Raw genomic sequence first — 26,490 nt, forward strand, 5'->3', positions numbered from 1 at the left:
CGTAGCGCGGGGCCCGGCGTTCGCCGCCCGGCCTGGAAAGGGAAGGATAGAAGGGCGCGGTCGGGCCCCGGCCGTGGACCGTGGTGCGCGCTGGACGCAAAGTCGCCCACACGAGTGGTATGGGGTGCCTTCGTCCGACTTCGCGCTCGAGACCGTAGTGCCTCGACGCTCGCATCTTGGCCCCTCTTGGCCCCCGCACTCCTTTGGCGACGCAGCCGCTCATCTCCGGCATCGGAAGCGGCCCCCGTCGTCAGCGGGAGCGTGCGGGCCTAAGAGGCAATACGAGCTGACGGTGAGATGCGTCAAGCGAGCGACGAGGAGGGACGGCAGCGGCGCGGTTTACGTCTACTTTAGTGGGATTCGCAGCAGCAGCAGCGGCATCGAAGGCGGCTGCGGCCGAGCGTGCATCGCGTGACGGTGCGCCTGCACGACGGAGGGTGGAGAGCTGGCGCCCGTGCGGTGGACGTCCCCCTTCCGAGGTCCCTCCACCACGCTACATCTTTCCCAGCTGCGCCGCCGGAAATACGAGTGCTCGTAGGGGCGCAAGCACACCCCCACGAGCACCCGCACTCCGGCATTCAAACGTACACGCGCTGGGAGCTGGTGCGGGTGCCGCGGGGATCACCCATCTGGTCACGCGATCGTCTGCACAAGATCCGCCGCCCGTGGGGCGCGTCCCCGGAGGCCACGTCGACGACGCTGGGTGCGACTCTTACGTCCCCGCCATTCAAAGGATCCGGTACGACCTCCGAGGTAGCCCCCACGGGACACAGAAGGCGTCAGGACTGTGGACGGCGCTGCCAGCCGGCGGACAAAAACAGACGTGCACCGCTCGGACGAGCTTCACGACAGCCGAGTCTCCGAGTCCAGGCTTGAGCCACGGATCAGCCAGGTCCGATGATCAAGGGACGAAACCTGCGAAAACGAGCCCGAGTGCATAAAGCGCCTATGAAAGGAGGACAGGGCGGACCGAACACCGCTACTGGTAGTCGTAGAAGCCCTTGCCGCTCTTCTTCCCGAGCCACTGCGCGTCCACCATGCGCTCGAGGAGCACGCTCGGGCGGTACTTTGAGTCGCCCGTACCCTGGTAGAGCGTCCGTTGTATCGCCAGGCAGGTGTCGAGGCCAATACTGCCCGAGAGACAAATGGGGCGGAGAGGAGTGTAGCGGACGAAACGTACCGTGAGCGGAGCGGTCATTCCGCGATTGAAGTGCATTTCCAAACGGAAGTGAGTTGCACGAAGCAGGGTTTTAGGGTATGGCGCAGGCGTGGTTACGTCGCATTGATGTGCGTGGCTTTCATCAGCAACACAGATCTTAATCGAATCAAAAGAGCTTACAAGTCGGCTATGCCGGATAGACAAGTCAGGCATCTGCAATCTCACCCAGATGTTTCAAGCACTCACCAAGTTGCAGAGGGCCCATGGGGTGCGCCATACCTAATCGGAAAGTCTTGTCGATGTCGTCACGTGTTGCGATACCCTGTGGGTCCAGATGAGCGGGAATCGGCTAGCGATAATCTAGAAGTGCTTGCCTTCTCCAAGCACATGATCGCCTTGAATAGACGCACCAGCTTCTCAGCATAATAGCGCCGCGTGTGGTCAAGGGTTGGAACGCACCTCGTTGAGGAAGGGCATCAGCAACGCGTTCGCCACGAACCCAGGGACGTCTTGCGAAGAAGTCACCTCTGTTCACGACAAGGGTGAAAATTTCGTCGGTGCGGTGGCCTCACGGTCCTCAAACAAGGAGACACGAGAGAAGTTCGGGGACGACGGGACGAACACGTACCCTTGCCACAAGCAACCGCGAACGCGCGCGCACGGTCCAGCGTCTCCTGTGAGGTCTGCACCGCGCCGATCAGCTCCACGAGTTTCTGGAGATCGGAAGAAGTCAACTGAGCAAGAGCGTGAGCACACAGACCGAGACAGAACACTTACCATCACTGGGACCGGGTTGAAGAAGTGCAGGCCGACGACGCGCGAAGTGCTCTGCTGGGCTTCGGGGTGGGCGGCTGTCTTGCCTTCTGGAATAGTGGATGCTGCGATCTTGGTAATACTAATGGAAGAGGTGTTGGACGCGAGGATTGTTTTGGGTGAGAGTTCGGCGGCTAGAGAGCCAAAGATCTTCGTCTTCAGGTCGACATTCTCGGTTGCTGCCTGCGCAAAGGGATACCATGAGTATACTGATGCGAGAGTGTAAGAAATGGTGCAGGCCAATGAGGAAACCGTTGAGGGGCTCATTCCACCACCCCCTTATCACGGACTCAAATCATTCACTAGCAGTTTTAGCCTGCGGGAATGGTCCTCTGACTTAGATAACGTAGGCATGGCCTGCAACGTCTCCCTCGCCAACGTACGGCACGTCCTTTCATCATTTCTTGCTTGCTGGAGGTTACGCTGGACAAGACCGCAAAACAGAATACTAGTACTGCTCACCTCCACCACCATATCAACGTCGGCTTGCCTGAAATCCGTGAGCCCGTCCACCACGGTGACACGGTCACGCGCTTCGTTGGCGGCTTCTTGAGTCATCTTCCCCTTGCTAACGTCCTTGCCAAGGAGCTTGTCCATGAGTGCGAGGCCAGACTTGATTTGCGACGCAGACCGATCGTGCAGAAGCACGGGCACCTTTGCGTGCACCGCAGACACAAATGCAATGCCCAGTCCTGAAAGACAGCTCGTGTGAGAAGCGCTGCTCGAAGCGTCCCCCCAGTAAAAACGCACCCATCTGACCCGCACCAATCACCCCAACTTTGCGCATTCCATGGGCGAGAGCCATCGTGCCGCGACGAAAGTGTGTGCGTGAAGTTCAGAGGAGGGTTTTTTGGCGTCTTCCTCGTTAAGCAAGTCGGTCAAGGGTGGTCCGGCGGAGTGGTGTACAGTACGATGAGGGGTAGTGTGTGGCTGCCACTGGCGCCGCCGACGCGGCTTGGCGCGACGCCAACTCGTGCTGGGGCGGGGAACGCGCTCATGTGATTGTGATCCGGCCGCCGTCGGTCTCCGATTCGATTCAACTGCGCTCCGACGCGAGCTGTACGCCTTTGTGAGGTATTGGGATAAGCAGATCATAATAATAATAATAAGCTCCGACGCGAGCTCCCTGCATTCCCGTCGCACTCCTCCTGCTTTGCCCTTTCGCATACTCGATGCCCGCGAATGCGCACCGGGGACTAGGCTCGATCATCCAGCCGTCATCGTCGTAACCTCCTCTAACGGCTGGTCAAACTCGTAGGGGAGCCTCGCGTGAGTCCCATAAAAGGCAGTCACGTGATGGGGATGCCCTCCCCTCGCTCCACTCCCTCGCCCAAACGGGCTCGTTGGGGCACGCCGCCCTCCCCCAAGCCCTGCGCGCGGGCTCGCGCGCGAGCTCCAGCTGTGTGCGCGCGCGGCTGGTCGCACGCAGCGCGCGGGCGTGTCGCGCCGCCCTGCAGACGCGACGCTCAACTCGCTCTCCAGGCGACGGGTCCAGGAGATGTGGCAATCAAATAATGAAACGGCTTAAATTATAGTAGTTTCTCTGTTAAAATTCAATGTACAGTGATCTAGGTACTCTGTGGACAACCGTGGACTGCGCGGACAGCGGCACGGGCGTCCTAAGTGGGTGCGTGGGGTCGACACTTGTAAACCAGAGGCAGACAGCTGAAAAGTAGGAGTCAATGGCGGCTGAGGAGTGGGCTTAGATGCGAGTTAAGCATATGGATGAAGACGTTGGGCAGACTCATGGGTGAAGAGCAGAGTTGCCTGGCGGCCCACTTGCATGAAACACGCGGGGTAAAAACATCGCTGACGCCAAAGTGGCGGCTCCCGAGATTTCAGAGAGCAAAGAGCGTCCAGATCCGGCTGGAGAGTGGGTATTGTAAACGCGACACGGGAGAACGAGTCGAGCATATATAGCGGGCGACAGACGCGAGGCACCTGTGCGCGACCGGTCGCGCGCGAGCTCGCGCGTGGGGCTTGGGGAGGGCGGCGTGCCCCAACGAGCCCGTTTGGGCGAGGGAGTGGAGCGAGGGGAGGGCATCCCCATCACGTGACTGCCTTTTATGGGACTCACGCGAGGCTCCCCTACACCTGTCCCTCACGGGATATCAGTTTCCCAGACTCGAGTGATCCGGGGGCCGTGCCGAGTCTCCTTGACTCAAAATCCCACCCACCCCCAACTATTAGTTAAACTACAGGCCTGGTGCTTTCCTTGCAGGGAAGTATTCGACGCCTCTACTAAGTATGGCATACGTCCAGTCTCCCCCCGTATGTTTTCCCCGCCCGGCCCCGTGATGTCCCGAGTCCCGACCCCTCCGCCATCAGAGCCCCGCCCCTCCTGCGTCATTTCCCGCGCCGGCGCCGCGCGCTCTGCCGACTGCCGCCCCATCACTGCCCCGGCATGCCCGGACACCGGCGCCCCGTGCCCCACCACCCGTGCTCGTCGTCCCCAACAGCGAGCTCGCTGTCCCTGCACCCTGCCTCCCCCTCCCCTCCGTTTCCCTCCGTTATTTTTGCAATCTACTTGTATTTTAAATGCGCACCTAATGACACACAATGCAATAGCTACACTTGCCTGAGTGTGCCTGCACTGAGCCCATATACCCCCCAAAATGCGTGCAATATAGGAACATATACAAGCATTCAATTGATCGGCCAAGTTCTGCAACATATAGTTGTAGGTGAGAGCTGCTCTAGTATAAAATCGCAGGTGGATAGCTAGAGGGGTGCAGGTATGATGTCATATGTTATTTCAGAATGACATACTTCACAGTGACATGGCATATACATGTATCGTCTTATATACACCCAGAATCGTACCTAGAGATCATTCAGAGAGCATTGAAAGAAGAAGCAAGTGAATAGATGATGTTTTGGTGAAGATGTGATATGTGTTCAGAAGGGGGTATTGCATTGAAAATGCGGCCTTCATATGTTCTTGTGCAGACCTCTGATCACTTTACATCTTGTTGCGTTACGTTTGTATGTATGTGGAGAGCTCAGATCGTCAGTTTGGTGCTTATCGGTGAAGGATTGAACACAGGCCATGGTATGTCATTATTCTATGACATAGAGTATAGCGATATAACATGTGCTCCGATTATTATTCTGAAAAGCGGAATAGAACGGAGTGCACTTCTGCTAAACGATGCACAAGAACTCTTGAAAAACGGTTGAGAAGTGGTTGAGATATGTCAGATGGGTCTAGAGCGGCAAGTTGTCCAGAGGACGCCCTCGAACCACCTACAGCACTTTGCACACTCTAAGCTCACCTGACATATCTCAACCACTTCTCAACCGTTTTTCAAGAGTTCTTGTGCATCGTTTAGCAGAAGTGCACTCCGTTCTATTCCGCTTTTCAGAATAATAATCGGAGCACATGTTATATCGCTATACTCTATGTCATAGAATAATGACATACCATGGCCTGTGTTCAATCCTTCACCGATAAGCACCAAACTGACGATCTGAGCTCTCCACATACATACAAACGTAACGCAACAAGATGTAAAGTGATCAGAGGTCTGCACAAGAACATATGAAGGCCGCATTTTCAATGCAATACCCCCTTCTGAACACATATCACATCTTCACCAAAACATCATCTATTCACTTGCTTCTTCTTTCAATGCTCTCTGAATGATCTCTAGGTACGATTCTGGGTGTATATAAGACGATACATGTATATGCCATGTCACTGTGAAGTATGTCATTCTGAAATAACATATGACATCATACCTGCACCCCTCTAGCTATCCACCTGCGATTTTATACTAGAGCAGCTCTCACCTACAACTATATGTTGCAGAACTTGGCCGATCAATTGAATGCTTGTATATGTTCCTATATTGCACGCATTTTGGGGGGTATATGGGCTCAGTGCAGGCACACTCAGGCAAGTGTAGCTATTGCATTGTGTGTCATTAGGTGCGCATTTAAAATACAAGTAGATTGCAAAAATAACGGAGGGAAACGGAGGGGAGGGGGAGGCAGGGTGCAGGGACAGCGAGCTCGCTGTTGGGGACGACGAGCACGGGTGGTGGGGCACGGGGCGCCGGTGTCCGGGCATGCCGGGGCAGTGATGGGGCGGCAGTCGGCAGAGCGCGCGGCGCCGGCGCGGGAAATGACGCAGGAGGGGCGGGGCTCTGATGGCGGAGGGGTCGGGACTCGGGACATCACGGGGCCGGGCGGGGAAAACATACGGGGGGAGACTGGACGTATGCCATACTTAGTAGAGGCGTCGAATACTTCCCTGCAAGGAAAGCACCAGGCCTGTAGTTTAACTAATAGTTGGGGGTGGGTGGGATTTTGAGTCAAGGAGACTCGGCACGGCCCCCCGGATCACTCGAGTCTGGGAAACTGATATCCCGTGAGGGACAGGTGCTCCCCTACGAGTTTGACCAGCCGTTAGAGTGGAGTTTAGCGTAGAGCGAGGCACGAGCGCTACGCTGCAACAGATGCTTCCTGAAGCGGAGTGCGAATGTGGGAGCTCGCGCGCGCGCGTGCGCGCGTGAACCTTATCGGTTTTCTCTCTCCCACTGCGCACTCTTGTCGACTTTTCTGGCCCACCCTCCACTCCCTTTCTAGGCCGTATTCGCAAACGGATTTCCAACCTTTCTTTTCTGGTTCCAAGCCCGGCTAAGGCACTCTCATTTGTGATGAAGCGCTCACTGGTGGACGCCGATTTCACGCGCAACTTCGCTCGCACCAGGCACCTTGCTCAACTCAGTGTGCTATGTGTACCACCTCCGACACACCTGTCACCCAGCCACCGAGAGCAAATAAGAATGAGAGATAAAATGTGCAACACGTTCGAACGTGTTCCGATGTGCAACGGCCGCTAGTTGTGTCGTGGGCGCTCAATCCGGGAAAAAACACGGGCACACAACAGTCAAAAGTTTAAACCGTTTGCGAATACAATCCCTTGTGCTTTGAGGGTCTTACCGTCACACGGCGAGACACTCTCGCGCTCCGGTCGACGTCCGGAGGGCCCGCCGCGCAATTGCCTTGGCGTAACGGCTCGGCAGCACGGCCCTCCGGGCGCTCGTCCTTTCCCACCCCCGCTTCTAGGACTAGACATTGCCCGACGGGAATAGTCTGTCCTCACCTCGACTGGCCTCCATCATCCTGTCGCTACCACATAGCAAAACCCGCGAACCAGGAAGCGGAGGTTACGACGATGACGGCTGGATGATCGAGTCTAACCGGGGACCCAAATGCGCGCGTCACGCAAGCGGCCAGTGTCGGAAAAACTGAATCGGGCTTGCAAGCGCTTCCAATGCCATTGCAATAGTCCCAAGATTGATCCGAATTGGAACGTTCTTGCCAGATGACTAGTTTCTCCTGCAAGGTCATCGCAAGACCGCGCGCCAAATGGCTGTTCCAGGCGTCCACCTTGCAATTCGGGCTCCAGTCTTGCAGCCCCGTTTTCCTGTCGTCCTTTTCACTGGTTCACGCTTGTAATAGTCTCAAATAATAGCATTTACTAAACTACTACACGAAGGTCGACATGATATACACCAGACGGTGTCAAACGTGATCCTGGCAAACCTATAGTATCCTGGTAGTCTAGGCGAGAGACCGAGCATGAACACGAGAAACGGAGACGACGGAATGGGAGGCATGAGGACGAGGACGTTGAGGAAAGAGAACGGGGCGGGGCGGTAGAGACGGACAAGAGCCAGACCGGCAGTGAACAGCGCGATATGAACGACGCCAGTGACTAACCAGGAAGGCCGAGAGGAACAGAAACGGATGCAGAAGCACGAGGGAGGGTTGCAGGGCAGGAGTATCGTCAATACGAGGAGAAGAGCAGCGGAGGGGGCAGAGGACAAGTGTGGACTCCACAGACGGGCGGACGGCAGCAACAGACAACTAGTAACATAATTCCCGGGGCAGGGGGAGGCACTGGTGGTGAATGAAGTGGTGTCGGCCGACGACGTTCTAAGCTTTGACAGGAGACGACGGGGAGTTCGGATTCGGAACAGAGAGAGCATGGGAGGAAAGAGCAAGAGACACGACTCGGACTCAGACGCGAAGTCCAACTTTGAAATTGTGACAGGCGACGGGACTTCAGGGCAGGTTGAGTTCAACTATAGCCGTGCCGTCGCAAGGGGATCGGTCTGATTGATATGGTGTCGCAGGATGTTTGCCGTCTTGCAATCGATCCCAGTCGAACCTGGGCGTGCCAAGGTCGTTGCAATACGCGATCAAGACCGTGGCCTTGAATTGCCATATCATTGCCAGATAGCCGCCTTGCAAGACGGATTCCCTTTTTCCGACAAGGGCGTCGCCCATGACGTGCGATGGGCCCCGACGGCAGCGACGTCATAGCCCACCCCACCGCTTGCCGCACTCAAGACCATCCTGGGGCCGCTGCTGGATACCGAGCATCTCTCGATGACCTCCGCACTCCCCCCGCTCGTCCAGGCCTGCAGCGGTGCGCTCGCCAGTGCCGCCGCGAACACCATCTCCTACCCCCTCGATCTCGTCGCGACACGGCTCCAAACCTCCAACACGCGGCGAACGCGCGGGCTCCGCGGGCTCTCCCTCGTTCTCATGCACATCCGTCGCACAGAAGGACTCGCCGGTCTCTATGACGGGCTTGGCGCAGACACGGCGTCGATGCTGGTGTCAAAGTGAGTGCCCTGCCTATATGCGCCCCAAACCCTGAAGCCAATGCAATCCCTTCCCTTCACTTCGCAGCTTCCTCTATTACTACTTCTACACTCTTTTGCATGCCCTCGTGGCTCGGCGACGCATGTCATCGGACGTGTCGCTGCTCAAGGCGATCAAACGTGCCCTCACGTCACCCACGCCCCCCGTCCTTCTCGGCGTCCCAGCAGAACTCGCGGTGGGATTCCTCGCGGGCGTGGCCAATCGCGCCGTGTCGACGCCCTTGAACGTGGTGACGGTTCGCCTCCAAATTGCCTCCGAAGACGACGACGAAGACGAACAGGACGAAGAGACCTCCACTCTCGGCCCCCCCGACAACGTTGCGTGCCCGCCTCCAGGCCGATGGCGTAACGGTGGTGGCTTCATGCAGGTGGTCAAGCAGATATACGAGGACGAGGGCCTGGACGCCTTCTGGGCAGGCAAGTAGCACACTCGCTCTGTTCCCCGCTCCCCACACAGGCTCACAAGACTCCTGTGCTCACAGGCTTCCGCCCAGCGCTCCCACTCTGCTTCACCCCTGCGCTCACGCTCCTCTTCTTTCAGCTCCTCAGTCACCTTCACCCCCTCCGCCGATTCTCTTCCTCTTCCCAGTCCTCTCTCGGAGCATTTCTCAGCGGAGCAACTGCAAACGCACTTGCCGTCACGCTTCTCTATCCACTCCTGCTTGCCAAGGTCCGTGTACAAGCCGCGGCGGGCAAGGGCAATGCTGCGAAGGTGCCGACAATTGCCGAGGTCTGGACGTCGGTGGTGGAGCGCGACGGATGGGCAGGCTTGTACCGGGCGCTGGGCGCGCAGATCCTGAAGGGGATCATGAGCCAAGGTGTCACAATGCTCGTAAAGCAGCGGTGAGTGCTCTGATGTCAACAGCGAAAACGACGCTGACAAGCGCATCTGCAGGGTTGAGCGCGCAATAGTGCGACTGTATCTTAGAAATTGAGATGTATTTCGGCCCACTTGGGTCCATAACTGATGACCGCCCATTGAAGTTCATTTGATCTTGTACTATGTGCTCACGTTAATGGGACATGTCGGACTAGCTTCGACATAGCTGTCTTCTGGCGCCTTTGATTAATTGCTCTGGGCAGGCATCCCAACGCCTATCCAAGCAAATATGATCGTCGCCCCATCGCAAGTGTCGGCACCAATATCGATGCAGTCGTGCAGCGCAGCGATGACGCGGAAGAGAATGAACAGCTTGCGCAAGACTTTTCTTCGCCTGTGCCACCGCCCGCCCACGTTATGGCCAGACGGCCATAGTAGGTTTTCAACGGTGTGACGGCATTAGTTTCATGAAGTAGAGTGCATCATTCGTCGGTATCGCGTTCGAATTAGAATGTTTATAGAGCCATGATGATACTACAATCTGTCTCACTCCGAGAATGGAGGTATGTGTGCACAGATACAGGTATGAACAAAATTACAAGGTGTGCGCGGGAGTAGCGTCCGGTGTACAGACATGGGATCCACAGACCGTGTCCGAGTACTAAAACTCCTGGACCCATGGGCTCGTCATGCGGCCTTCTTCTCCGCCGACTGCAGCGCCGTGAACTCGGTTACGAACTCCTCCATGGCGTCCAGCGCCTCCTGCAGGTGCCCGTACCCGACCGTCTCGCCGCGGGACAGCGCGAGCGACGTCGCCGTCCGGCACGCGTTCTTGATCTGCCGCCCGTTGATGTCGCGCGCCGCGAGCCTGTCGAGCCGCGCGTCGTCCACCTTTCCCTGCGCGAGCCCGATCTTGGCGAGGAACGCGGCCCAGATCGCGCGCTTCGTCGCGGCAGAGAGCTCCGCGAAGTGGAGCGCGACGTGGATGCGCGACAGGAAGGCCTCGTCGAAGGTCGTGATCCGGTTCGTGGTGAGGAAGAGGATGCCGCGGTAGTACTCGACGTGGCGGAGGAAGACGGCGACCATCGCGTTGCGCTCCATGTCGTGCAGCGAGCGCTGCTCGAGGAACACGTCCGCCTCGTCGATCAGCAGCACCGCGTTCCAGCACGCCGCGATCGTGAACGTGGTCTCGAGCTTGTCGTCGAGCTCGGACGCGGTGGTGCCGAGGTCGCCGCTGCCGATGACGAAGAGCGGGCGCCGGAGGTGCTCGGACGTCGCCTCGGCGGACATCGTCTTGCCCACCCCGGGCGGGCCGAAGAGGTTGATGACGAGGCCCTGGCCCTTGCCGCGGACGAAGTCGTCGAAGGCGGCGCTCTCGTTGAGCTTGCCGTTCGCCTCGATGAGCGAGAGGAGCAGGGACTTGCGCTCGGAGGGGAGGATGAGGCCTGTGAACGCTTCGTCGTTCCACTCGATCTCGGAGACGTGGCTCACGGAGAACTCGACTGTTGACGGAGTTGAGCCGGGTTCAAGGAGCGGAGAAGAAGAGAGGACATACACCAGAGCTTGTCGGAGAAGCTGTACCCATAGAGGACGGGGCTGGCAAGGAGCGCATCGTCGTCCGATAGTGACTCTACACCCGACTTGCCGCTGACAAGAGGGAGCATTCGTTCAGGAGCCGGGGGATCATAGTTGGGATCATTCCTCTCAAAGTTACCTGAACGCTCTCCTCGGTCAACGAGTTCTCGCAGAGGCACCCTGCTGACTCACCCTTGTCGATCATGATCCGCGACTTGACGGTGAACCTCCGAATAACAAGCTCGTTCTGCACCCACTCGCGCCGCGCCGCGGTCCCCTTGAAGTGCATGTGATGCACACTCGAAAGCGCCGCCCACTTGCGCGCACGCTCGAGGAGCGCCTCCCGCACACGCCCCGCGTCGGGGTGGTACTGGAGCGGGAACAGGCTGAGCGTGGAGATCTTCTCGACGCCGGTGAAGTGGCGGATGTTCGTGACGCTCCGCGTGTACCCGAACCGAACCGTGCTTTTGTCCTCGTCCGTCCAGCCGATGCCGTCTTCCCCGTCAGTGTCGGCATCCGCGCCAGACGCTTCGAGACCCTCGCAGTCGACAGAGTACAAGGGCTGCCCACACGAGTTGACGCCCTTAGTAGCAGAGCGGAGCCGTAATGCTCGGATCTCGCGCGTGACGGCGTCTCGCCTGACGATTACGGTTCCCGGGACGAGGACGGCGTAGAGGAGGTCGAAGGTGATCTCGCCGTTCGAGAGGAGGCTCGCGATGCGTGTCAGCGTCTGGCGGTAGTTTTGGCGGAGATAGCTGGTGAGGACGCGAATGGAGGCGAGCATGCGCTCCTCGGTCTCCTCGAGCGATGACTTTTGGGCTTGCTCCTTCTCGTACGCCTCGAGTTTGGGGAAGAAGGTCAGGAGTAGCTGAGGTCGGAGCTGCGGAGTTTATCTCGTCACCAACGGTACGCGACAAGTCAAGCAGGATCACGCATACCGTGACAGGCTGTGATGTCCATGAGATCCCAGGGAGGTCACCCATGACCTCTTGACAGGCCTGGACAAGATACCGGCTCTTGAGGACGATCTCGAACCTGATTTGGCGGTTCCCGTTCGCCTTCTCTTCAGGCGTAGGGTGCTTGCGGACGACAACAAAGCAGTAGCCGTCCCACGACTCGTCGCTCGTCTCCATCCCGAGAGGCTGAACGAGCTCAGCGGCGACATCGCCCGCGTTTGGGGTGTCTTCGTTTTCCCATCCCTCGGGATCTTCCTTGTATCGCGAGTCGACATACTTGATATCGAGGTGGAAGTCGGAGGGCTCGGCGGGAGTAGAAGGAGTTGTCGAGGCAGTGTCCGCCCCGGTAGAGGAGGTCGAGGGAGTCGACTCTGCCGTAGAGGTGGAAGGCTCAGCGGAGATTGACGCCTCGATGTGTTCGGTGGTAGCAAGAGCGGCCATTGTTCGGTGAGGACTAAGACGAGTGGAAGACAAGCTGCTGATCGCCATCATCAACCCACATCTTCTTATATGACATGCCCTGTGGGGCGGTGGCTTCCTCCGACACTGCAATGACTCCCCGCGGCTCGGGAGAACCACTGCAAAGGAAGGTCGAACGCTGACTCCCATCGCACGAGTTGCTCGGCGATGGGCCACGACTGTGCCACGCCACGATGTGAGTGGTGAAATTGATAAAGAACTCGGAGTCACCTTGAGAGCGTTCGCTGCCGCGAGGACTCGGGGCTGTGAGGGGACAGGTTCAGGCGTGGCGCGGCGGAGTTGGATGATCGCGGCGTGCCATTAGTGAATGTCGCCACCGATCAGATACCGCGCACATACCAAGGAACAAGTACTGCGACCAGCCATTATTGCGGTCACCAGCTCTATCAGGGGGATGGAATCAAGGATGCGGGCTTCAAACGAGTCGTCACCATTTGAAACGAGGAGGGCGTCGCCAAGAAAGCTGTGCGAACGCGCAGCGGACGCCGATGGGTTGCCTTATCTGGACAGACGCCAAAGTCATCGCCGCAGAGTCGCAGGCTTGGAAGTTCCGAGGGGAGGATGACTCCTCGAGGCATCAATGCATCATCGCCTCCTCCTCCTCCTCCTGTGCCGCAATGCGGTCCCGCTTGCGCTCTGGAATGGCTGGACGTCTGGTCCGGAACTCGGATCGCTCGCCATCTTGGCGATTTCCGCTGTCAGCCTTGGTCGAAGTGAGGCAGTGAGTGGTGGCGAGAGCAATGTGGGCTGAGCGGGCAACGTTGTTCGCAAAGCACGTATAATTGAAATTATTCCTACAAGCACACGAAGCGCCTTCTCACACGGCGTACGGTCATGTTAGTGAGCGCTTCGACCTCGATGCTGACGAAAATGGCAGTGGGCTGTCGACGGAGATGAGGCAATATAGCGCGAGGTGAATGAGGGCAGGCTGGGGCCGACGGAGTCATTGTACACGTCGCGTGCACTTTCGTCTGCCGCAAGAAAAGCTACGCCAGAGATCGACAACCTCGAGAGCCAGGAAACCTGTCGCACGGACTCGACGCAGCGCTCCTATCACATGTGCCCTCTCCCTGCCTGGAACGCGACGAGCAGCACGGTGATCTCGTCGTTGAACGCATACGAAGTCTTCTGCTCGGGAATCCGGTCGGCGGAGAAGGCCGCAGGGAGTTGCAGGCGCGAAAAAAGAGCGTCGACAAAGAATGCGAGGGGGATGTGATCTTCTGGATCGCAGCCGTTCCGGCAGACGACGTTGAGGTAGCGGAGGGAATGAGCGAGGACACGGGGGACGTCGGAGAGCGATGAAGGTAGGCTCTCAAGGCGCATGTTGGAAATGAAGTCAAATTCTTCTAGAGAGGGACAGCGTTCTGCGAAAATCTTGAGGGCGTTGATGGTTGGATATGGGGAGGTGTCGGCGTCGTCTTCCGGATGGTCGGTGCCTTGGTCGATGTAGAGGGCTCGGAGGAGTGGCCATGCAGTTGCCATAGTGGCGAGCGAGGCGTCGTCGAGCACCATCGACGGCCAAAAACGTATCCGGACCGTAGTGAGGCGGTGCAAGATGAGCGCGGGTTCCACGATGCAGAAGCGAAGGTCGAAGGCCGGTTCTTCCTCATAGTCTTCGGGAGATTCATCCTCGCGACCAGAGTACAAGAACAACGTCTCTACCGTTCCGGCGACGGAAGATAGAGATCGATCCCGATTCGCGAGGGAGGCGTAAGATCCGACTCTGGCCGCCAACCATCCATCCATGAGAAACAGCTTGAGAGTGTGAAGGCGAGGAGGGCGAGCTGCTTGCAAGAAATGTCCTATTCCTTCCGAGTTGACACAACGAAAGGTGAGCCCGAGGGTTTCCAGGTCGCGAAACTGCCCGTGAAATTGCTCGTAGTCGAAGGAGGGAGCGAATTCGATCTCCGCGTGCAGGCTGTGCAAAGGTGGCTCTCCGCAGAACTCCAGAGCGTCGATTTCTAGGGGCTCAGTGAGAGTGAGGCATTCGAGCGCCTTCATTTCCACGAGAGGCTCGAGTTGATCGCCGATGTCGTCGTCCTGGAATTCGATGCCGAGCTTTGAGAGATTCGGTACGCGAGCAGCGAGAGCTGAAAGCGTGTCCCGCAAGGGAGTTCTTGCGTTGGTTTCGGAGTCGTACGGCTTCCATCCATGGAGGCCGACGGACCGTAACGTCGATGTGAGCAGGGCGGCGATGACACGGTGGTGATGGCACATGTTGAGTTCTCCGATCCGAATGAGTTGAGGGAGCATGGGACGCTCGCGGTTATACCGGTGAGTGAATATTTTCAAAGCCTTCGCGTCTTTGATGAGAATGTCGTCTACACTGCGAACGTAACCGGCATAGAAGTCGAAACGCGCCCACTCTTCATCGGATATGTTACGGGAGAGCGACTGTGTCGGAACGTAAGCGCAATCCTGACCACTTATCTCACACGAGAACGCACCGGTTCGCCATATTCCTTTTGTCTATAAGAATAAAACAGTCTGAAGAGGGGATAGAGGTTGGCGAGATTGCGCCATAGGCGGGCAAGAGCTATGACGCTATGGGCCTTGCATACTCTCGCCATCGAGGCGAGAGCCCTGGATTGCGCCGGCGTTCTGGAGCGCCAGGTGCCGTACCCGAGTTCATCTGCAATGAGTTCTATGATATCTTGACAATCTAGAGCACGACGTGTTGCGGGCTGGAAAATCATCAAAAATTTAGAAGGTCACATCAATGTCACATCATTGGAGACTTGGCGAGGTGGTAGGCATGGAAGAATATGGCTCACAAGCTTTGTATATAAACCCCGCTGCGCGGATTGAATTATGTCTGCTTCCATACGTCGTGGTAGTGGAGAAGGGACCGCGGAGGACGACGTTTGACGAGGTCGGCGCGGCGACGCCACATGTCACTCTGCGTCACCGTGACTTCTTGGGCGTGACCCGTTCGCGATTGATCAGTACTCGACACCGATATCGTTCAGGACTTCAACGGCCGAAAAGGCGACCGATGGAGCAGTGAGATAATATGAGAAAGGACGCGACTCACAGGCCCGCGCAAATGTGAAAGCACATAGTACTAGACCACGACGACACTAGAGTGGTGACCCGTATCTAGTAAGCTCTGCAACTTTTCATGAAGTACCTTGACTCTGGATCGTATTCGCGCGTCGTGACCAAGTCGTGACGTGGCTGGATGAACTTCAGAATTGAGGAATATTGTTGTGTTAGTCAAGCGTGTGATCATGGGCATATTGAGTGACAAACGCGAACTGTCACTCAATCATAACACCGTGACCTCACCTGGTGCGCCGAGTCGCGCGGGTCCCGCCGTACCATACCAAGCTGCTTTCTTTCACTCCTCAACGGCTTCACACACACAGTGTACAATTCCGCCATGTCGACACGTCTTGGACTTGCTTGCTCATGATGGTATGTCGAATTTTCCACAATCCCGCCCCCTTCATGCGCCCCGCTGTTATGGGAAGTGGGCACCCGTTGTTCAACGTTGCTGATGCTCTGTGGTGTCGACAGTGATACATATCGATTGAGCGAATATATGGGTATGGAAGACGCACATTATGACATGCGGCTCGTGCGTAGAGCGTGGGCTGTCCTAACATCCGAGGTGAGCAGTCCCTTGTGTTCTCTGGCGTCACCCTCATATCACTAAGATCCTCATTCACGTACTAGCTCTGAGACTATACGCAAGTATACCGAAACTACAGTGGATGGTTCCGCTGACCTCTTCAATATCTGCCACATGGCACAGCGCTCGCGGCTCCGACTTCATCAAAATCATTTCCCAGATTCTGGACGCCCGCGTCGGCAACTACATCTGTATGTACCGCCCAGACATGTTGCAGTCTCGCCCGCCTGGCTTGACGCAACTCTCGACATCGGGGTGCGGGGTGGAGATGGAGCATAGCACGCAGCTCGGCACAGACGTGGTCAACACGTCAGGCAGCGGCGAGCCACATGTTCGAACTCGGAGCACAAACGACGAGATGGACAGAAAGCCAAGTCCCGGCTCGTACGCCTGCGGGTGCCCACGCGCTACCAATCATCTGTCTCCGCTTCAGAGTGCATGCACGGACGTATGGCGATGCACTTTCTACTGTATGTATCTACTCACACTGCACGTAATACCAAACATCCCCAAAGTGTCGACCGCTGCCTCCGTGCTCCGCCGGACATCAGTATGGTGAAATACAGACGCGATCGAAGCAATGCATACAGACGATTCCTAGGGCTGAGCAGTCTGCACGCAGTCTCCAGTCGCACCCATCCCAGCTTCCGCCCGGGTTCGTTCGTGGCGCCCGTCTCAACCCCCAGCATTACTGGATCCTTCCATCTCCGCTTGCTTCCGTCCTGCTTGCAACATGACAAGCAGCCCAGTTACGTCGTCGTCGAAAACATCTGACGTCTCCTCTGTGGTCGATTTTTCAGTGGGGAAGGGGGCGGAAGCCGGAGGTGTGGGAATAGGCTATCCACAAAGAAGGCCAAGGGCATGTTGGCGTCCGCGTTGAGGCCTTTTTTGCAGTCGACCTTGAGGTAGTGGAGACGGTGGCCCAGGGGACGCGGGATGTCGGCGAACGATGAGGGTAGAGTGTCGAGCTGAAAGTCGGACTCGAAAGTGAACTCCTCCAGCAAGGGACAGCGCTCCGCGACAATCTTCAGCGCGTGGATGGTGGGCCGCACCGGGGGCTGACTGCCGTGGTAGCAGTCTTTGTCTGGATCATACGTGTCTTGTTCAATACAAAGAACCCGTAGCAGTGGCCACGCGGACACAGAGGCAGCGAGGGAAACGTCATTGAAAAGCACCATCGGGAAGATCGATATCTTGAGAGTGGTAAGGCGGTGGAGCGCGAGGACCGGTTCGATGATATGTATGTCCAGGAGTGGAACATCGTCATCGTAGTCGTCGGGGGACTCAAGGACAAAGCTTTCTATGCTGTCTGCTACAGGTGCCAAACTTCCAAAAGCGTGGGACGAGGAAACCCGGAACCTCCACGGGTCTTGGATCGAGAGCTTCAGGTGACGAAGGGAGGGTGGTCGCGCGACTTCCAAAAACTTGCCGATGGCTCGAGACCCGTCACAGGAAAAGGATATGTGGAGGTCTTCCAGGGCGCAGAACCGTCCATGAAACGACTGGTAATCGAGGTCGGCGTTGAAGGTCTGGAATCTGATATCAAGACAGCGCAGATGTGTTCCTCCCAAGTGGATCATTGATGCGAAAGTGAGTTCATTTAGTGTGACGACGAGAGTGTGGAAAGACTTCAAGGCTTGAAGCGGTGCAAGTTCAGATTCTTCGTCGACGCCGTCAATCCTAATTCTCGTGACGTTCTTTGCAGTAAGGGCGAGAGCGGCGAGTGCATTTCGCAGGGGATGTCTGACCATGGGGTGATCACCGGGTAACGGTAGATCGAAGGTGATATCTTGCAGAGTAACCGGGAGCAGGGCGGAAATGATGGGGAAAGGGAGCCAAACATTGAGTCTTCCCAGACGAACGAGACGAGGGAGGATGGGCCTGTCACGGTCGTAACGGGGGGAAAAGAATTCCCAACAAATTGAGGTAGAGAAAGAAACTCTGTCGACCTGTCTAACGGATTGGGCAAAGAAGTCGAAGCGTGTCCAGTCCTCTTCGGATGGATCGGTAGATAGAGTTAACTTCTGGAATGTGACAGTCAACGGTCTGTACCATTAACAATACTGGGATCATGCGGCGTGGTGAAGATGCGTACCTTACTGTAGCTATAAAAAGAGTCTCTCTCAACCTTTAATGTAGGAAACAACCTCAAAAGGGGCTCGAGGTCGCGGAGGTTTCGCCATAAACGCGTGATAGCAATGGGATTGTAAGCCTTGCACACCCGAGCCATCGCCACTAGCGTTCGATTACATTCGAGGGCTTCATCCAGAACGAGGGCCACAATATCTCGACAACTGGTCGCACGGGATGTGGCCGTTTCGAGAGGATAGTCTCTCTTCTGACAAATATTCCATTTAACATCATGAAGAACTGTGTGTCAGTCACCCGAGCTCACCAAATGGTTGCTGTTCGTATTGGCGAGGCGACGGTTTTGTCCCTTTACTCTCTTATGAGCTAACATCGGAGGGAGTGCCTTCTGCTCCGCGTAACACTGCGTCGACTCAAGTAGCAGCTCTTCTGGAGAGAAAGAAACTGAGGAGGTGTCGAAGGGGACTTGGAGCGCTACGTGCACGGCAGGCTTGGTTCGAATGAAAGCGCGCAATATGACAAACACCCTCCGAAGCGCCCGGCGATGCGCTAGGCGCCTAGGCCTCGCGCAAACGTTTGTGCCCGCGCGCCTTCTCGGGGCTCGAGCTCGCAACGCTCAATTGCTCACTGAGGCCCTGGTTGGCTGCCCGTGGGATGGGCTGTGGGATGGGTCCCCGCGCCCACCGAGACGGGCGCGAACCCATCCCGAGCCCGCAGCCCATCCCGTCGTGGGATCATTTTGGCGGTAAACCCAGCTGGCCACTGTCCCACGGACAGCGCCAGGCCCTCAGTGAGTCACGCACGGACAGTGTGACACTTGGTGATGTCTTGCGTTTACGATGCGTCCGCACCTGAATGTTGAATTAACAGCGCGCATAGCTGATAGCTGGCCGCAGCTTAATACATAGAGACGACGCAAGGGCTTCTGGACCTATGTGTTGAACGCGGTAAGTACACCGCGGACTACGCGTGAGAACGCTCGGCATACTCGGCCACGGGCCGCCGAGCGGCTCGGCTTACCTAAGAGCGTCTAGCCGTATGGCGCGCTCTACGGAACGCCACTGCATGGCATGCACGTCTCCGATCGTGCATCCCCCGTTCCAGAGAGCTATCTCTAGCTACTCTATGATACCGTAGTGTAGCCCCGTTTCTTTGCTCTCGTTTCAGCCTCTCTCGTGTACTGTACAGTAGCACCAGCCACTCGTTCGTACCCTGTATATATACCAGAGTATCCCGGCCTGCTAATACACAGTTCCTTTTACGACTACACTACGTGCGAGACCTCGAACAGGCTCTACTAAGCTACAGGTGAGATGTCGCGCCCACTAGCGTGAGGCTACCGTCTCAACAGGTTATGAGCCCTGGTGTCGCTCGACAGCGCCTTCATGGCTGCAGTCGGCGCGCTGAGCTTACCTGTAGGTCGCCGAAATGGCAGACCGGAGTGCAGATCCATGCGCGGTTGATCCGCTGCAGGACTCACTCAGAGCGTCAGCATCAAAGCGTTATCTCGCGCCGTAACGGCTGCGTTTCATCCGTTTTGGGACGTATGCTGATTTCTGTCTTCATACAGAACTTATCGCACTATCTTCCAATACAAATCGTCCTACACATACAATGTCTTCAACCTTGACGCAGCACGTTCCTGTCCTCGACGGCACGAACTACCGGTCGTGGGAACCGCAGATGCGGTGCTACCTGCTCTCCCAAGGGCAAGGTCCCGTGATCACGAAGACCAGACCTTCTGCGAACCCCAAGGACAACGACGACACCAAAGGCGAGACCTTCGACGCCCTCGATCAGAAGGCGCAAGGCAACATCCTCTTGCGTTGTTCGCCCGCAGTCAAAACTGCAGTGAAGACCAAGACGACCGCCAAAGAGATCTGGGAAGCTCTCAAAGATCTCTACGACAAGACCTCGGTCGCGAACGCCTTCGGTCACTTCAAGACCGCTCTCGCTACCTCGTTCCCATCAAACTCGTCACCTATCCCCGCTCTCGATCGCCTCGATCAAGCCTGGACCGAGCTCTCCGACCTTCAAATCGCGATCCCCGACTTCATCAAGGCCATGCTTCTACTATCGAAGCTGCCTAGTTCGAACTACGACTACGTCATCAACTCCAAGATGTCAGTCGCAACTATCGCCGAGCTCAAGTACCCCGAGCTCCGCGCGGAGATCATCCGCTGCTTTGAAAACCAGCGGACGAAGTCGAAACACACTCACTCGGATCCACAAGCGGCGAAGATCTCAGCCGTCAAGCGCAAGGGTGACGATCCCACCTTCCAGTCGCAGCAAATGCGCCCAAACCAAGGCAGCAACCAGCAGCAGGCGAAGAAGAACAAGAAGCGAGGCAATCGCGCCGGCAAGAGCGTACAGGAGAAGTACAACAAGCAAGATCACAGCGCGCACATCGCGTCGCCCGCGATCACCGAGCTAAGCGCTCCTCTCCGCGCTCCTCTCCCCGGTCCCGTCATCACGGATCTCCCTCGTTCTATCCCTCCTCCAGACTATTCTCGCGTCATGGACATTCACCCTCACGGAATCACCATCCGCACCAACGCCATACGCACTCCTAACACGATGGACGGCCGCAATGTCTATCCCGACATCGTCCAGGCACTCAACACCGCCACCCAGCAGAATGTCTCCGCGTCCATCCAGTCGATCAAGAACTTTGTTTCTACATCGTCCGGACGCATGGACATCCCGCTCAGCGCGCGTATCACTGAGCCCGACAACGCGGCAGCATCTTCTTCTAAGAAGCAGCGCCTATCCCTCCAGGAGCGCCTCGGGCCCATCACATGGGCCTCCGATCATGGCAGCAACAGTGGCGTGGAGACCGACAGCGACAAGAGCGCTATGGAGGACGACGACGTCGTCTCTCTTGGGTCTGCCCCGACCGCGATGAGTATATGAGGCAAGTCCTCGCACCTTCGCGCGATCTGCAACTAGCTAACGCGCTCTTCACAGCTGCGAAGACTAGTAATGTAGATGATCATGTATTAGCTAGTTTACTATGCTATGACGATCTATGTGCGCATAAGTTCACATACGCTGCGTGTACAGATTGCAAAGGAAAAGACCGCGCGCGGATGGGTCTAACCGACGATGAGCGCTGGCGCCCTGATAATCCGCATTACGCGAATCTTATCTCGTGGATGTGCGACTCCGGAGCCTCCGAGCACTATACCCATGATATCAATGATTTCATTGAGTTCACTCCGCTCGAAGATGAATCCACCCCTGTTCGCACAGCAAACGGAGTAACATTCGTAAAGGGTTTCGGCACAGTACTCATCAACACCGCAAGCGCACTTGACGGCGAACGTTGCGCCATACGGCTGCACCCCGTCAACTACCTACCTAATCTAGGTGGACGCCTCATTTCACTCGGATCCTTCTTACAAGAAGGAATGTCAGCGCGCGCAGATAAAGCCGCGCTTACTATAGTCAAACCGAACGGAAAACCGTTACTACGGTTCTCACCTAGGAAACCTGGGGATTCAATCTACATCCTCTGGGCAGTCCCGCCCGAGGACGCGTTCGCTGTATCGCGATCTGTGTTCAAGCTCGACTATGAGACTATGCACAGACGTTTCGGGCATCCCTCAATTGATGTCTTGAAGCACGCACGAAACCATACAGATGGTTTTGGCAGCGTCATCTTCCCAGATGAAGCGCCGCTATGCAAAGGATGCGCAGAAGGAAAAATGCACTCACGCACCTTCCCGCCCTCCTCCGCTCGCGCCAAGCGCGTATTCGAAACGATACACTCCGATCTCAAGGAGTTCCCCGTCCTGTCGTATCACAAATATAAGTGGATTATCACTTACGTTGACGACTACTCAGGCTTCGCCTGGACCATGTTTCTGCGCAAAAAGAGTGCTGCGTTTCATGCGACCAAGCAGTTCATCGCCGCGATCAAGAATCAACTTAATGGGCGTATAACGAACTGGAGGTCAGACGCTGGAGGCGAATATACCTCCGACGCTTTCGTCAACATGTTGCGCGATGAAGGGATCAAAATCCAACAAAGCGCACCTCATACACCAAAACAGAACGGGCGCGCAGAGCGCTTCAACCGCACTGTCATGGAAAAGGCTGAAGCTATGCGTCACGACGCTTGCTTACCTGATTCATGGTGGGAGTTCGCGATAGAACACGCAACTCACGTCTACAATCGCACCCCGATACGTAGGCACGACTGGGTCACGCCATACGAAGTGGTGTACAGCGAGAAGCCGCAAGTTGATCACCTTCGCGTATTCGGCTGCGGGGCATATGTTCATCTGCCTGAAGACGTTCGTCAGAACAAGCTCTCACCTAGATCTGAGCTTATGACTTACATCGGCAACCCCGACGGCGTGAACGGCTTCAAATTCATGCGCTCACCCAACAATATCGTGTTTACCGGGACATCAGCGCTTTTCGACGAGCACTCGTTCCCACGATGCCCCGGCTACAATAAGCGAGGCACTACACCGGTCGGACGACCGTATAAACAACCCACCGTCAGCGACGAAATATTGTCGGATGATGAAGACGACGCACCTGCACCGCGTCGTGCTCCCACAACCGCAGAAAGGAGACAGGATGGGCAGCAGAATGTTGCGCCACCGCAGCAAGGGGGAGTCGAACCTGACCTTCCACCCTCGCGCGATCCTAGTCCGCCGCCACAGCGACCGGCTGCTGAACGTAAGGATAAGCAGCGCGCGAAAGCGCCGCAGCAACCTACGCGAAAAAGCACGCGTGAGCGGAAAGTACCAGTTCGTCCAGGAAACGTCTATGGGGAGTCACGAGACCCCATCAAGACTTACCAAGAGATTGAGAAAGAGAGTACATGGAAGAAGATGGTTGGAGAAAATGCGAGTCGCCATCGTAATCCCAATCAGCAAGTGGAAGCGCATAACACCGGAAATGCTGCTCCGAACGCACCTTCAAATGTGGAACAACCCTCTCTTGAATCATCCTCCTCGGGCGAGTCGTCTGAAGTCGACGACCTACTGTTGGCACAGCTGTGCCGCGAAGGGGGAGTGGAGTTATTAAACTATCTCGCAGCGAAAGCTGTACCACCAGATAGTACTCCCGATCCGTCAAACGTCCGAAACTGGACGCTCCGTGACATCGCTCGCTTACCTAAAGACGAGCAAGAAGAATGGAAAGCGGCCTGCCGCGAGGAGCTGGAAGACCTCAAGCGCAGGGATGTATTCGAACTTGTCGACCGCCCGAAAGGCCGCAAGGTTGTCAAGAACCGCTGGGTATTCGACATCAAACCAGATGGTCGAAAGAGAGCCCGATTAGTCGCAAAGGGCTACTCACAGACTGAACTTGAAGACTTCTTCAAGGTTTTCTCTCCCGTCGTACGCTACGAGACAGTCAGACTGATCCTCGCGCTCTGTGCGCTCGAAGATTGGTTCATGACTGGACTTGATGTGCGGAAGGCTTACCTATACGGCGAGCTAGACGAAGAGATATACATGGAGCAGCCCGAAGGATTCAAAATCCGAGGGCATGAGCACCAAGTATTCATACTACTTCGTGCGCTCTACGGACTTAAGCAAGCGGGCTTAGCGTGGTGGCGCGCCCTCTGCGAGTCCATGGTAGAGTTCGGATTCATCCGACTCTCCACCGATGCTGGTTTATTCCTATATAAACATAGCGACGGACGCATTGTACTCGTCATCATCTATGTTGACGATGCGCTCTTCTGCGGCAAGGACAAGGCGCTCGTGCTTGAACTCAAGGAGAAGTTCATGAAGCGCTGGGAGTGCCGCGACCTTGGCGAGACCAAGGAGTTCCTCCGCATGACGATCAGACGCGACGGCCGCAAGATCCATCTGGATCAATGCGCCTACCTCAAATCCGTCCTTGAGCGCTGCAAGATGGTGAACGCAAAATCCAAGCCCACACCTCTACCAGCTGGGTACATTCCTGAACCCAACGACCAGCCTGTGAACCTCGAGCGTCGCGCTGAGTTCCAAATGGTCATCGGATCGCTTCTATACCTCATGCTCGGCACGCGCCCGGACATCTCGTTCGCAGTTACCAAGCTAGCGCAATACGCCGCTAACCCATCTGAAGATCACCTGACCAAGGCCAAGTACATCTGCCGTTACCTTGTCGGCACTCAATCGTACTCCATGGTCTACGACGGCGACTCGGGGCTTGGCATGGTCGCTTTTGTCGACTCCGACTGGGGCACTGATCCTACAACTCGCCGCTCTCAAACTGGATACCTCGTCAAGATGGCTAACGCCGCCTTCTCCTGGCAGTCACGTGCGCAGAACACTGTCTCGCACTCTGTCACCGAGTCCGAGTATATGGCTGTAGACGACGCTGGACGTCAAATCGTCTATTCGCGCAACGTCCTCGAGGAGATCTATTACTTCCTCGAGCCTGTACCGCTTTCTAGCGATAATCAGGGTGCTATCTTCCTCGCCTCGAACCCAGTCACTGAGAAGCGCACCAAGCACATCGACATTCGCTATCATTATATACGCGAGATCGTCGAGGCGAAGAAGGTTGAATTATTCTACATTCAAGGCGAAGATAACCCCGCCGACCTCTTCACCAAGAACCTGGGGCCTGACAAGTTCCTCAAGTTCCGTCCTCTTCTAGGGCTTGTATTCCACCCTTAGGCCTCTGTCTTACTTCGCTGATGCGCCTTTATTACGGCTGCTCAGCGAGGGGGGGTGTTGAACGCGGTAAGTACACCGCGGACTACGCGTGAGAACGCTCGGCATACTCGGCCACGGGCCGCCGAGCGGCTCGGCTTACCTAAGAGCGTCTAGCCGTATGGCGCGCTCTACGGAACGCCACTGCATGGCATGCACGTCTCCGATCGTGCATCCCCCGTTCCAGAGAGCTATCTCTAGCTACTCTATGATACCGTAGTGTAGCCCCGTTTCTTTGCTCTCGTTTCAGCCTCTCTCGTGTACTGTACAGTAGCACCAGCCACTCGTTCGTACCCTGTATAAATACCCGAGTATCCCGGCCTGCTAATACACAGTTCCTTTTACTACTACACTACGTGCGAGACCTCAAACAGGCTCTACTAAGCTACAGGTGAGATGTCGCGCCCACTAGCGTGAGGCTACCGTCTCAACACTCACAGCTTGCGCAACGGTATGCACCATCATCTGAGGGTGCGGCCGATGCACGCGGGATAGAGCCAAGCGCGAACGAGACCAAGAACCTGCTGGTCGGTGTTCGGGTGCAATCTTTCTTGTCGTCCAGGGGCTCTCGTGGCCATCGCTGGACCTTGTCTGTCTTGAACTTGGCGGGGGCGTCGTCGTCGCTCTGACTGTCGTCGCCGTTCTGTGTTCACAAAACCGATCGGTGTGTTTGTTCGTGTCCGAAGGGCGCGGCAGGAGCCGACGAATCGTGTCCATATACAATGTTTTCATAGTACCCCACACTCAATCGTGTCGTTCTGGCCGCTACAACTTTGACAGTTGAACGCTCTCTCCCGAGTCGACTTGGGCGTACTTCTCCATCGCGGCCATAAGCCTCACCCACCTCCCGCCATGCCAAGCCGTCATCGTCTTCCACTCCCCGCTCTCCTCGCCCAAGCACTCCCTGAACCAGTACAGCCAGCTGACCATGATCGCGTCCGCGTACGACACCGGTAGCGCGTCGCTGACCAGCAGCGTCCTCTCCCCCGCACCCGCCTCCTCGGCGGCGCGCGGGACGAGGCCCTTCGTGTTCGCCTCCTCGTCCCACCACCCCGCGAGCACCCCCGCCGCTCCCGCGTCTTCGCCAGCACTCCGCGCGGAGCGCGCTCCCCGCGGGCGCGAGCTCCTCGAGGGGCTGCCCGAACCGCGCCTCGCGGGTCGCGCGGAAGTACGGCCGGGCGCCCGGGCGGAGCGTCGCGTGCACCGCGGGGACGACGAGCCTCATCATCGGCAGCCCGAACGCGGCCCAGACCGCCTTCTGGAAGTCGCCCACGAGGCCGTCGAGCGCGGGCGGGATGAGCGCGACGGGGCCGGGGTACGTGCGCTCGAGGTAGCGGGCGATGGCGAGGGACTCGGAGACGGTCGCGCCGTGTTCGGGTCGTGGAGCACGGGAGGGTGTACATGGGGGAGCCGTCGGGCTGTTTGCCGGTGGGCGCGGCGCCGATCTGGGTGCAGACGGCCTCGATGTCCGGGAATTCGACCCAGATGGTCTTGTAGGGGAGGCCTTTGGCGTTGAGGCAGAATCTGCGCGCGAGCGGGAGATGAGATGGAGTACACTGGCCAGTTGGGCAGCGCGCGCACCTTGTCTTCCATGTGTTTGGAGACCATGCGACG

The 26,490-nt window shown here is 56.9% G+C and overlaps 6 protein-coding genes across 6 annotated transcripts; 2 read left to right on the forward strand and 4 right to left on the reverse strand.

Annotated features, from left to right (window-relative positions):
- Window positions 1-979: 979 nt before the first annotated feature.
- On the reverse strand, window positions 980-2,777 carry BXZ73DRAFT_91048 (3-hydroxyacyl-CoA dehydrogenase; the record flags this gene model as incomplete). The annotated part of the gene is made up of 8 exons (XM_048025838.1): window positions 980-1,130; window positions 1,402-1,481; window positions 1,534-1,554; window positions 1,619-1,686; window positions 1,788-1,872; window positions 1,937-2,155; window positions 2,435-2,664; window positions 2,723-2,777. The coding sequence occupies 8 exons, from the start codon at window positions 2,775-2,777 to the stop codon at window positions 980-982; spliced, it is 909 nt and encodes a 302-aa protein (XP_047876195.1).
- A 5,597-nt stretch (window positions 2,778-8,374) lies between these two features.
- BXZ73DRAFT_49786 (mitochondrial carrier) lies at window positions 8,375-9,587 on the forward strand (the record flags this gene model as incomplete). Its single annotated transcript, XM_048020316.1, has 4 exons — window positions 8,375-8,613; window positions 8,681-8,974; window positions 9,070-9,495; window positions 9,548-9,587. 4 exons carry the CDS (start codon window positions 8,375-8,377, stop codon window positions 9,585-9,587), a joined length of 999 nt encoding a protein of 332 aa, XP_047876196.1.
- Window positions 9,588-10,159: 572 nt separating this feature from the next.
- Window positions 10,160-12,444, reverse strand: BXZ73DRAFT_49684 (P-loop containing nucleoside triphosphate hydrolase protein; the record flags this gene model as incomplete). Its single annotated transcript, XM_048020296.1, has 4 exons — window positions 10,160-10,974; window positions 11,028-11,186; window positions 11,240-11,927; window positions 11,986-12,444. 4 exons carry the CDS (start codon window positions 12,442-12,444, stop codon window positions 10,160-10,162), a joined length of 2,121 nt encoding a protein of 706 aa, XP_047876197.1.
- A 1,092-nt stretch (window positions 12,445-13,536) lies between these two features.
- Window positions 13,537-15,240, reverse strand: BXZ73DRAFT_78926 (uncharacterized protein; the record flags this gene model as incomplete). The annotated part of the gene is made up of 3 exons (XM_048022963.1): window positions 13,537-14,877; window positions 14,931-15,145; window positions 15,222-15,240. 3 exons carry the CDS (start codon window positions 15,238-15,240, stop codon window positions 13,537-13,539), a joined length of 1,575 nt encoding a protein of 524 aa, XP_047876198.1.
- Window positions 15,241-16,199: 959 nt separating this feature from the next.
- BXZ73DRAFT_78927 (uncharacterized protein) lies at window positions 16,200-18,042 on the forward strand (the record flags this gene model as incomplete). The annotated part of the gene is made up of 8 exons (XM_048022964.1): window positions 16,200-16,501; window positions 16,551-16,587; window positions 16,633-16,772; window positions 16,918-17,022; window positions 17,233-17,320; window positions 17,368-17,631; window positions 17,669-17,707; window positions 17,893-18,042. The coding sequence occupies 8 exons, from the start codon at window positions 16,200-16,202 to the stop codon at window positions 18,040-18,042; spliced, it is 1,125 nt and encodes a 374-aa protein (XP_047876199.1).
- Window positions 18,043-25,641: 7,599 nt separating this feature from the next.
- BXZ73DRAFT_91051 (uncharacterized protein) lies at window positions 25,642-26,469 on the reverse strand (the record flags this gene model as incomplete). Its single annotated transcript, XM_048025839.1, has 4 exons — window positions 25,642-25,857; window positions 25,925-26,227; window positions 26,334-26,432; window positions 26,458-26,469. 4 exons carry the CDS (start codon window positions 26,467-26,469, stop codon window positions 25,642-25,644), a joined length of 630 nt encoding a protein of 209 aa, XP_047876200.1.
- Window positions 26,470-26,490: the final 21 nt, after the last annotated feature.

Source organism: Epithele typhae (assembly GCF_022376455.1).
Source record: "Epithele typhae strain CBS 203.58 chromosome Unknown BXZ73scaffold_37, whole genome shotgun sequence".
In the NCBI taxonomy this organism is placed as follows: Eukaryota; Fungi; Basidiomycota; class Agaricomycetes; order Polyporales; family Epitheliaceae; genus Epithele; species Epithele typhae.